General features: G+C 50.1%; 1 protein-coding gene across 1 annotated transcript in view; it reads right to left on the reverse strand.

Moving 5' to 3' along the window:
* Positions 1-11,463, reverse strand: part of Galnt17 (polypeptide N-acetylgalactosaminyltransferase 17) — a 351,033-nt gene that overhangs the window by 200,831 nt on the left and 138,739 nt on the right. Inside the window, exon 2 of the mRNA XM_076839996.2 lies at positions 8,681-8,864. Coding sequence (XP_076696111.1) covers positions 8,681-8,864 — 184 coding nt within the window. The remainder of the gene's footprint in view (positions 1-8,680; positions 8,865-11,463) is intronic.

Genomic DNA, 11,463 nt, shown 5'->3' on the forward strand with positions numbered 1-11,463 from the left:
TGTCCTTTTTCTCTAAGACTCAGAATTTCTTTTCTGCCTGGCAAAACAGCATGGAGTATAAGGGTGTGTCCTGTGAGTGTGGACGGTGAGACAGGGCTGTGTCCACAGGCACCCTGGCGGTGTGGAGGACTGTCTTCAGGACTCAGGACACATGGAGAGGAGGGTATGAATGCCGGCCCCACACGAGCTGTGGGAGCTCAGGCAGGTTGCTTAACCTCTGCGAACCTCATTTATAAAACAGAGATGGTAACAGCTACTTCAGAGGGTAGTTAAATCTAGATGAGATCAATAAAACATGCAGCACAGTGACAAAACATAAAAGGCAGTCAATAAAAGGGAATAATTACTGTGGGGAGTGATTCTGGGACAGTCCTGAGCATGCACCTATTTATTATTTCAACCAACAAGCACTTACGGACAGCTGCCCTCTGCGCCCACTCTGTGAGAGAGGAGGTTTAACCCAGGCTTCTTGGCCATGGCTAACCTGGGAGTCCAGGCTTTCACCTGGGAAACCCAACCTGGGAGACTCAGGATATCAACTACTGGGGACAACCCAGACAGCAAAGACCCCAGACCCAGTGACAATATTCAGGGCAGGGAAACTCGCGCTGTCTATTGAGCAGAGAGGAGATTCATCCCGCTCCTTCATAACACCCCAACCCCCATGCACAACCCCATGTCCCCAAGGTCAGCCCAGATGTCACGCCTGCCCCAACTCACATCTTCCCACCTGAGGGTGGCCCACAGAAGTCACAACGTCGGCACCACAGCGCACGTTGCTGGGACGTCACAGATTAGAAGTCGCTATAATAAAGGGAAGGGAAGCTTCAGAGGGAGGCCAACAAATTCCAGAGAAACCTGACATCTGGATTTATAAGCAGGAGGCCAAAGGAGAAATTGAAGATAACAGCAGTCGAAACTGCCCATAAATCACGGGCAGGGTTTGAGAGAAGGCGGCAGCCCATAAAACCTCACAGGTATCAGCAGCAGTTTTAATAAGCACAGACGGCTTCCTGGGCTGCCTCCTCCACATTAGGAGATAATCGGGCAGGTGGAGGCCTTCAATGTCTCCCAGCAAGTGAAGGGAGAGGGGCTGCAGCACAGGGGCCACTGCGGCTGTTCCTGGCTGTCACGCACACAGCAGGTCACCAAGAAATCCAGGCAGAGTCTGGTCCTGGGGCGACCTCAAGAAAACCCACTGCAGAGAACCTCAGGAGCAGGGCTGCCTCTCCCCCAGGGCGCGAACCTCCAGGTCTCTCCCCGTAAGGAAGGTGCTTGGGCTCCCTCCCGAGCTGGAACTCTTGGCCGTACCCCGGAGCCCAGGTCCCCATAGCGGCTTCACTTTGCTGATTCCCAGGCCGTTTGTCTTGGATCCTCCATCAGCTCTGCTGAGACCTTAGTGTGTCACAGAGAAACAGCTTCCGTGAGACCAGCAGGACCCACTGAAATGCTCACTGCACCATCACGGGGCCTCCACTTCCCTCTCTTGTGACGCCTAGGACATGGTTGGCTCCCAGTAAATCCCGGGAGGGTGGACAAGGGTGTGTGTCTAGCCGCCCTGTTGCTTGTCTCTGCCTCCCAGCTCAGGCTGCACCCTATTTAAAGTGGGAGACAGCAACACTAATGCCACCTTGCTCAGACCCTGTGCTGGCACACGGTGACCAGGATACTGTCCCCACCCAACAAGGGCTGGGACAGAAAGAACTCACGACCCAGCCTCTTCTTCCCGCGGGAAGCCTCTCTTCCACAGTTCACCTGAATGCCACGCTCTAGCTGGACATTTCCAGCTCCCGACCCCAAGTCCAATACCTTTCCAGCTGCCCTGACCCCGAGTGTGTGCAATGGCTCCCCCTCTGTGAGAGCTGCCTCTGCGTGGGAAGAGGCGCTTGGCCTTTCGCCAGCTTGACTACTTAGTCCTGTAGACGCCTCTCACTAGCATTCTCAAGCCCCACACGATCTTCAGACAGGAGATCCCTGCTCGTTGTTAAGACCAAAGTCAATCCCCACCAAAATACCAATGGCCTTCTTCACAGAAATAGCAAGAAGAGCCCAGATCCGTGGGGAATTACAGAAGACCCTGAGAAGCCAGGCAATCTTGAGCAAAAGGAAAAAAACCTGATTGCAAAACCTACAAGATAGCATGGCCCGGGCCTAAGACCCAAAACACAGACCAGTAGGACAGAACAGGGACCCCAGACAGAAACCACCCACAGAGCCAGGAATTGGCCGCCCGCGGATCTCAGCAAGGGCTCCAGAAACACACGAGAAGGGGGAAAGGAGAGCCTTCACAAATGGTGCTGGGCACACCGGACACACCCAGGAGGATACAAGACCCTGTCTCTCACCAGGAGTGAAAGCCAGCTCAACGCTCCTCAGAGACATGAAACTATCAAGAGAAAATGTCAAGGCATCAGGACAGACGATCACTTTTCTAAGGCCCCAAAGTCCAAGCACAAAGAGACACAAAAAGGATCTTATCCAAGGAGGACGCTTCCGCATGGCCAAGGGGACAACCGGCAGCGAGGGGACAGCACGAGACAGCAGGAGAACACTGGCCGGCTTCTCCTCTGACAAAGGATTCGCATTCAGAATGCTCCAGGAACCCAAGGAACTCAACCACCAACCAGACCCTGCAACTGAAGACGGGCAGATTATCTGAAAAGACATTTCTCAAAAGAAGAAACCCCCACGGCCAACGAGCGCAAGAGAAAGTGTTCGACATTAGAGCCATCAGGGAACTGCAAAGCGCAAACATAGCTGAGATGTCATCTCACCCCTTTCCAATGGGTCAGAACAGCTGTGTGCAAGACCCATGCTGGCGAGGAGGCAGAGGAAGGAAAACGCTTACCCACTGTTGGTGGGAGTGGAAACAGCAGACCATATTGGAGACCAGCATGGAGGTTCCTCGGAAAGCTAAAAACAGATCGAGCACATGACCTAGCAATCTCACTGGGGGGCAAACATCCAGAGGGAAGGATCAGTACACAGAGGAGACACCCGCAAGCCGATCCCATTGCAGCAGAACTCACAACTGCCAAGATGTGACATCAGCCGAGGGACCCATCGACAGATGAAAGGCTACAGCACAGGTGGGGCGTCTGCTCAGTGGAATATTATGCACCCATAGACACTGCAATCCTGTCACTGGGTGTGACACAGAGGGAACTGAGGAGATCCTTATGCTAAGTGCCATAAGGTGCAGAAACACAGGCACTGCCTGCTCTCAGCCTATACAGAAGCTAGAAAGGTGACAAGACAGGAGTAGAGAGTAGAAGATGGACCCCCAGGGGCTAAGAAGGACATGGGGAGATGGACAGAGGGCAGTTGGACAGCTGGTACTGAAACATAGTTAGGAGGAATGCATTCCAATGTGCCTCAGAACAGCAGAGTGACTACAGGTCACCAAAGTTCATGCTTTTCATAGAGAACTCGGAGAAAGGAGTTTGGAGCTCCCAATGCAAAGGAGACAGACCCGCTCATTATCCTGACTCGATCATCACACGCTGCGTAAATGCCTGGAGAATGTCATGCTGCACCCATGAATACACACGAGTATTGAGTTGATGGCTAAGTGAGCAAACTGCCACGGAGAAACCAACGAGGTCACCTCTGCACCAAGCCTGCCTCTCCAAGAACTGTTCACTCTCCTGATGGTTTCTGAGGTCCCCTAAGGGTGGACCACAGGACTCCAATAGCCACCCGTCCCTTTCCTCAATCTCCCAGGGAGCCCAGGACTGGCTTGCCGTGTGCTCTGTAGGACCAGCCCAGCCTGGCAGATTGGAGACACCTGTCAAGCAATCATTGCTAAAAATTTTAATAAAACAAAGAAAGAATAGGGGGAAAAAAGAAGAGATATAAACAATAGAATAGCACAGAACCTAGAAAATAAACTTATTTATACATAAAAAAGCATAAACTGTGAAGCATTTAGCATCTCCACATAAGAGAAAGAGAAGGGCTCTTTACACAATTATTTTGAGAAGGCGGTTTTGTAAAAAGATGTACAGACATTTGGAACAAAAGACGAGTGCCCGTACCACATTCCAAAATCAACTCCTGGTGGATGGAGGTGTGAAATACAGAGAAGAGCAACACACAATGGAATCGAATATTTATAAGTGTTCTGAGGGATAATATCTTTCTCGGGTTCAAAGCAGCCAGGAAATGAAAATGGAAAGATTGACACTTGGAGGTGCGTGCCCGTTTAAAAGGTCTGTCCAGTGGATGGGAGAGAATCTCAGATTTAAAATGAAATGGAGAAGAACAGTTTGGGATTCATTTGCCTGAAATATGACAAGTAAATAGTTAATTTCAGCATTACCGAAAAACTACTCACAATTATCAGAGAAACAATTTTCTCAAGCACAATGTAGTGAGAGACTCACAAGAATTACAGCAACTTGAGAGTTGGTTTGAAAGGGCAATGAAGTGTCTCTGCTTAAATCCTCCCCAGAAAGCTTGTGGGAGCTGCTGGGGGCTTACAAGAAGGGTCCTGCCCCTTGGGGGGCAATTTCTGTTGTGGAAGGAAGTGTTCCCAGCCCCCAGCAGCTGCCTCCATGTCTCCAGGGCTGGAAGATCAGAGAGGCCCCTTCCGAGGGCAAGGCCCTGGCTACGGGTGGATGGCAAGGATTAATTTTCAGTTAACAAAGGTTAATCCGGTTAACTTTCTCTGTAGCACTCAGAATTTACCGTGGTGCCATTGGTTACCAGGGATGGCCAGTGGTCCAGCTTGCAGACTCATCTCAAATTCTGCTTCAAACTCACCCAACACCGAGCTGCCGGAATAACTGAAAAGGGCTCCTGTGTCCATGCCATCCAACCTCGTCCCCCAGCTTTTTCTTCTACCATACCCTCACCCTGCTGACTGCCCACTTAATTTTTGGGGGGTAGATTTATGTGTATGGTTTTTAATTGAAATTTTATTCAAACAAAAATAGACTCCTGTTCCTTCTGTCATCTTCCTGTTTCTCAATAACAAGGACTATGTTGCCTTGGCTCCCACATTTTCCACTGACTTTCTGCTATAAAAGATGGAAGATTTAACCTTCTTACGGTACCCACGCCTCATGCACCTTCTGCCCCTTCCTGTATAGTTATACCATGATCCGCGCTGAAGTCAACCTTCGAGGGCCATGTGTGTGCTGTACGCAGTGCTGCATTCTGTTTCTTGGAGGACTTCTGTTTGTTTCTGTTTTGCTTTTTTTCCACAGCTTGGTTTTCCCGTCTCTCAGTGAACAATCCCAAGTCTTTTGAAACAATGCTTAAAATAACCTCCCTGCATTCAAACAACCAGGCAAACAACTCAGTCCCAGGACTGAGGGATGGCCGATCTCCTGGCCTGCCTCATAGCCATCACCTGGGGCCACCCCTTATTATCTTTATGGGATCTGCCTTCACTACTTCTGCTTTTTCTCATGTCACCTCTTTGTCCCCCTGGAGCCCAGGCTTGAGCAGCGTCCTGAGAATAGGTGGCAGGGAAGGAGGGCCGTGGAGACCCCGCGTGGCTTCCCAGAACTCCTCAGGCTGAAAATGATTCACTCTCCAAACGATCTGGGCATCGCTCTCTGGTCTTCTGGCTCTCGATGTTGCCATGCAGAAATCTGAGGCCAGCATTTGATCTGCATTTTCTCTCACGACACTTTTAGGGTTTGTTGTGCATCGAAGCTGTTTTGAACTTTTATGTTTGGATCTTTTGATGTGGGTCTGGTTTTCTTTGCTTCTCGTGAATCCCGTCGTCACTGCGTGGGATCTCGTAACCTGTGGGATCTCGTAACCTGAAAGCGCGAGTCCTGCAGTTCTGCAAAATGTTCTTGTCCCCGTTTGATGATTTCCTCCTTTGTTCTCTCTGATAGTCCTATTAATGAAGGTCAAACCCATTGGACGGAGCTGATTTTTTTGATCTTCCCTCTCCTATTTTCATCTCTCCCCATCCCCCATTTTTCAAAAGGTTTCCTCCGTTCTGTCTTCCAAACCTTTACCGAATTATTTATTCCCACCTAATTTTTAACTTGCAAAATTCATTTTTACTCCTATTACTATCATAACAGAGCAATTTGTTCTTCTTTTGTAAACAGAATGACTTGCAGCTCTCCATGACCTAGGCCTGTCACAGTCCTGAAGATGCCAGGCTGCTTCCTCTCAGTGTCTTTCTGTGGCCAGTGTCATCCCGTGGGTCATTGTCCGGCTCACTTACGACAGAGACGCGGAGATGCCCATCAAGGGCCCTTGTCTCAACTTCCTTATTTTGGAGCAAGACAGCTTTGTGACAAAGGACATGGCTTTACCACAGGACACGGGTAACAGCAAATGAGTAGAACCTGACCACTGTGGGGTGCCCACCAACTGTGAGGTCTACTGGCCTCTCCCCTGAGCCAGGCAGTGTCCTCCATATGGACCTTGCAGGGTCTGAAGGCACAGGGAGGCTGCAGAGCCTCTGCACAGAGCAGGCATCCCCTGTGCTAGGCCACCTCTGTGAACTAGAGCTCCTGAGTCCTGGCAGGCAGGGAAGGGCACTCTCTGGCTCCACAGAGCTGGACAAGGACGAGAAGAGAGAACTGCTGCTCTCCTACTGCAGTCCACCATTGTGCATGGGAAATACCTGCACCTTCAATTCCGGGGTCTCTGAGGTACTGGTCCAGCTGCGCCCTCCTGCCTTACCCTTCTCCTGCTGTTTCCTAACCTGCTTAGCTTTCCTTACAGTTGCCATTTTCTCTGTCCCTTTAATTTTAATAGTTTCAGAGGGGAGCATATGTGAATGATGAGTTCACGCTGCTGTATGACACCATGCAGCAATCCTGAGCAGTCCTCCCAGAGCACACCACAAGCACTCTTGATGCACTGCCTGGTTCACCCTGACCCCTTGTCTCTTCCATTTCTAACCCTTAGCTGTCCTTCAAGATGGAGGCCAAGCACCATCTCAAGCAGGAGATGCTCAGATGCTCCCCATACATGGCGTGTAACTCCAGCTGGGCCCACATCACCGGTCATCATGTGCTGAGTGGGTCTGCTGGCACCTCTGTCCCCCTCCCCAGACAGGCAGTGAGCAGGCCCTGACCGAGGCTCAGCTACTGCTCTACTGCAACCCAGGGGAAAACCAGCCGGCACATAGTAGGTGCTCACTAATATTTGTTCAATTTACCCATTTACCGTTGCCACATTGGAGGCAATTTCATTCTCAGAGGAAAAAAAAAATGGCCACGTCTATTTGCCAACATCCAAATAAGAAAGGCTAATCAGAGAACACCAGGAAATGAAAACATCCAGATGTTTTTTCAGAGCACAAGTCCAGGAACACAGAATAGCTTACAACAGGGGTGATGTATATTTTCCTGGTGATTCCAAACGAATGTATGCTTATTAGGCAGAGAGAGAGACTTAACAGGTTTCTCAGCTAATGCTGCAATTTTAAATCCATTTAAGATAATTTTCTTTATCTTGAATTTATTTTTCTCAGTAACCAGGATACTTAACTGATTTGCACAAAATCCATTTGAAAAGGAAATAATCTTCTCCAAGCAAGGGCACACTCTAAATGGAAAAAAGAGACACTACCAATCTAACAGAAAATGGAGACTCTGTTTGAGAAGCTAGGCTGGAGTCTCACTTGGAAAATAGGGGCTTTTCCCCAGCACCTAGAGTCCCCATGCAAACTTCCTCTATCGCACAAAGAAAATCCTTCCTACATTTTAGAGCACCAAACAAAAACCTCCCATGAGGTTTTTGTTTTTAGCTTTCCATATGGGTTGCCATTTTCTCTGCCAAGATGCAGCCAAACCTTTTAAAAGTCAAGAATTTCAAACAAAATAAAAGTGTAATTTGAAACAATAACGGGATGTGCTGACTTGCCTATCGACCTGGAAAAGCATTTCTAAAATGCTCGTGCACAGGTGCTGGGGTTGTGGCTCAGTGGTAGGGCGCTTGCCTCATATGCATAGAGCACTGGGTTCGATCCTCATTGCCACATAAATAAATAAAATAAAGGTATTGTGTCCATCTACAACTAAAATTTTTTAAAAAGTTATTGACAACTAAAATTTTTTTTTAAATGCTCGTATAAGGTATTAGAAGACTTTAGCAAAATTCCAGTAAAAGTAGAAATTGCTATAAAGTTTTTGGAAGAAAATAATACAGTATTCACCCAGAGCCTCCAAAACCATTCCTACTGTGACATAAGGATTATACCTTCAGAAATGTGGATTAAGAAGATAAATACCAAATCCAAACACATAGAGCTGTGAATCAGGAAAACGTTCGTGTTATACAGAACAAAGAAAAGTAGAAAATAACCTAAATTCCCAACCATGGAAATAATTTCCATAATTAATAACATCCCCAAATGCTCATGATACAACATCCAGTAAAAATATAATAAAAACAATACATCATAGGCTCAAGTCCTGTACAGAAAGCAGACTCATAGATGACGCACTCCACTCCGACGTTTAGGTAGGGGTAATGGTGACATCTAAAATGTCACGCATCTGTTGGGAGGACCTCCCTGTGTGTTTCCGGATCATGTTTCCATTTCACTTTTTTGGTGAGTATTTCACAAGCAGCAGGAGTCCTGGGCTGAGGGACTGGAGGAGACTTACCAGTTATAACGCCCCAGGGGAAAAGTCCCAGACCCAGTGTCCAGCCCAGCCCGAGACCCAGCCAGCCCTCGGGAGGAGCCAGGACTTACTTGGTGGGACGATAATCCGGGATGGAACGGTCCAGGGAGATCTTTTCACTGAGGTAGGAATTGTAGCCGTACTTCTCGTGGGGACCCTTGGCCTTTTCCTCTTCGGCTGGGGAAAGGGTAGCAGGAAGGCCCCCTTTGCCCCGCCCACCATAACCTTCAATGAGCCCCAGGGATTTGGATAAGCCTAGAAAAGAGGGAGAAAGAGAATTATTTGAAAATCCACCAACCGGGACGTGCCAGTCTCAGAAGGAGCCTCAGTGGAGAAATTTAACATTAGCTGTCACAGAGAAAAATCACGGCCTTGATGTCCGGATCCCGGTAAGTGCCCTGAAGACACTTGTGTGCAGAGGACGGCTGGGCCAGGCTGGTCTGGGGTCCAAGGCTGGCTTCCAGGTGGGAGTGACTCTCTCCTCCTGGGAACTGCAGTGGAACGGGTCAACGGAAGGAGAGTCCCCTGAACTGGGAGACCAGGGCCAGAGGGACCTGGGAAGGGCAGACTAGGCCTGTCCCTGCCTGGTGTCTTCCCTGGGGGGCATCACAGCAGGACTGCATCTGCTGGAAGGAACCCGCCCAGCACAGACCCAGAGAGCCAACGGCAGGTAGCTGCCGAGCTGCAGGGATTCTGCCTCATGTGCACTGAGAGCGACACGCAGATTGATTTTATCACGAGTTCAGAGCGTGTAACGGCCTGACACAGCTCTTTACCTAATGGTTTTATTTAAATTTCATCTAATAGCAAAAAGAAATACAAAATGTCTGAGAATAAATCACAGAGAAGAAAAGAAGTCACAAGGGCGATAACCATGCTGAGTGGAAAGCCCCAGAAAGGAGCCTCCCCAGAGACCGGGAGCCCCCAGGGAGCCCCCAGGGAACCTGGCCCCCTTGAGCCACTGTAGGGTAGACAGTGTGATGGCCACATACAGACCCCAGAGTTAGGAGAGGCTCTGCTGCTTGGCTAGGAAACGTCTGCCCCTAGGCACCATTCCCTGTGGCCATTCCAGATCTCAAGCAACTCAGGGCATGCACAGGTGCACACATGCGTGCGCACACACACACACACACACACACACACATGCACGCACACACACGCACACACACGCACACGCACACTCCTCCATCTCCAGTATCCGTCCTTTCCTTGCCACTATGACACAGGAATGGGGACCAGGGATGTGAGTAGCTACCCCAGCCTCTGTGGAGGGAAACCGGCCCCAGGCAGGACTCCGGAGCCAGGGCATGTGCCAGTCAGTCTGCCCCAGTCACACCCAGGTCTCCGTCACACCATGGCAAGGTCCTGCTCTCTTTCCCGCTTCTCTGAAAACGGAAATGGATTTTCTATGATGTCAGGAAAAGCAAAGGCCAGGCCAGCAGCTCAGTCCAACCCCAGGACACCATTCTCTGCCTGGGAACCACCTCCACTCTCCATGTGTCCCCTAGGAGGCCCAGCCTCCTCCCCGCCACCCTCCCAGCAGGCACCCCTTCAACCAAGAGCAGGTTGCCCCAGAGCCCCTGCCCGTTTCCTTGCTGCCGCCTCACACCCCATGTCAGTGTGTGACAATAGTCTAACAGCATCATGTTGACCATGCTCAAAATTCCTGCCATGTCCAGGAGGACGTGGGGCCAGGCTCACCTCCCACTCACAGCAGAACAGGACTAGTGGGGGTGCGGAGAGGGCAACCCTTGGAGAGGAGCTTGCAGCTGTCCACCACACCAGTCACCACCCAACCCTGCAGTGCCCCCTGGGCACACGTCCAAGCACGATGTACACAGGAAACTTGTGCATGATGCTCACGACAGCCTTAGTCCTACCGACCGATGCCGTCTGCTGATGGATGGGTAAACAAGATGTGCCAGGCGCACAGAGCGGGCCACTTGGCAACATAAAGAAAAAGGAAGTAGCGTTCCATAATGGCACACTGGTGAGTCTTGAAAGCACCTCAAGTACACAAAGCCGGTCACGAGTGCACACGTACAAGGTTCTGCTTCTGGGCCCAACTATGAATCCGTAAGAAAAACCATGTGGCAGCGGCTGCTGAGGGCTGGGGAACCCGGGCAGGAGGCGGAGCATGACAGGTTTGTTTCTGAGCTGATGGGGATGTTCTGGGGTAAGCCTGTGGTGACGGCTGCAAAACCTTGTAAATACACTAAAACCCATGAAGCTGCACACGTTAAAAGAGAGGGAGGATGCGGGATCCATAAAACTCCTCAATAAAGTCATTAAAAACCCTCTATGATTGACAACTCTGTTTCCAGCAAGATCAGATGGACGGTCAGACACCATAAAGACTTTCCAATAAAACACAGAAATGTTCAATAAAGGAATATTGAACTGTGTGACCTACACAGCCGCGGGGGTGGGAGGGACGATCCCGAGGTAAGCTCACATCAGGACGGAGGCCTCGGCTGCTGAGCCGAGACCCGGGGCTGGTGCTCGTGGGTGAAGCTCTTTAGAGCTCAAGCCCACAGGTGAGAGACTCTGGTGTCTGTAGAAGTGGGATTGAATGGGAACAGCTGTCAAATGCTGGGCCCTTGGATGGAACGGCCTGGAAGAAAGGTGAGACTGTTTAAAAATAAAACCAAAGACATCGCAGCGACATGACCAAGGAGATGGTCTCTAAATATCCCCGGTGGGGAGGAAGAGAAGACCCCCGAACCTGGGCCTGCTGGGCTGGAGTCTGACTCCACCAGGTCACACAGGAGCCCCAAAAGCCCCTAGAAGGGACCCAATGCGTAGAAACAGACACAGAATCCCAGGACTCATAACTTTAGGTGAAACGACATGA

The sequence above is a fragment of the Callospermophilus lateralis genome, chromosome 19 (assembly GCF_048772815.1).
Source record: "Callospermophilus lateralis isolate mCalLat2 chromosome 19, mCalLat2.hap1, whole genome shotgun sequence".
NCBI classification, from domain to species: domain Eukaryota; kingdom Metazoa; phylum Chordata; class Mammalia; order Rodentia; family Sciuridae; genus Callospermophilus; species Callospermophilus lateralis.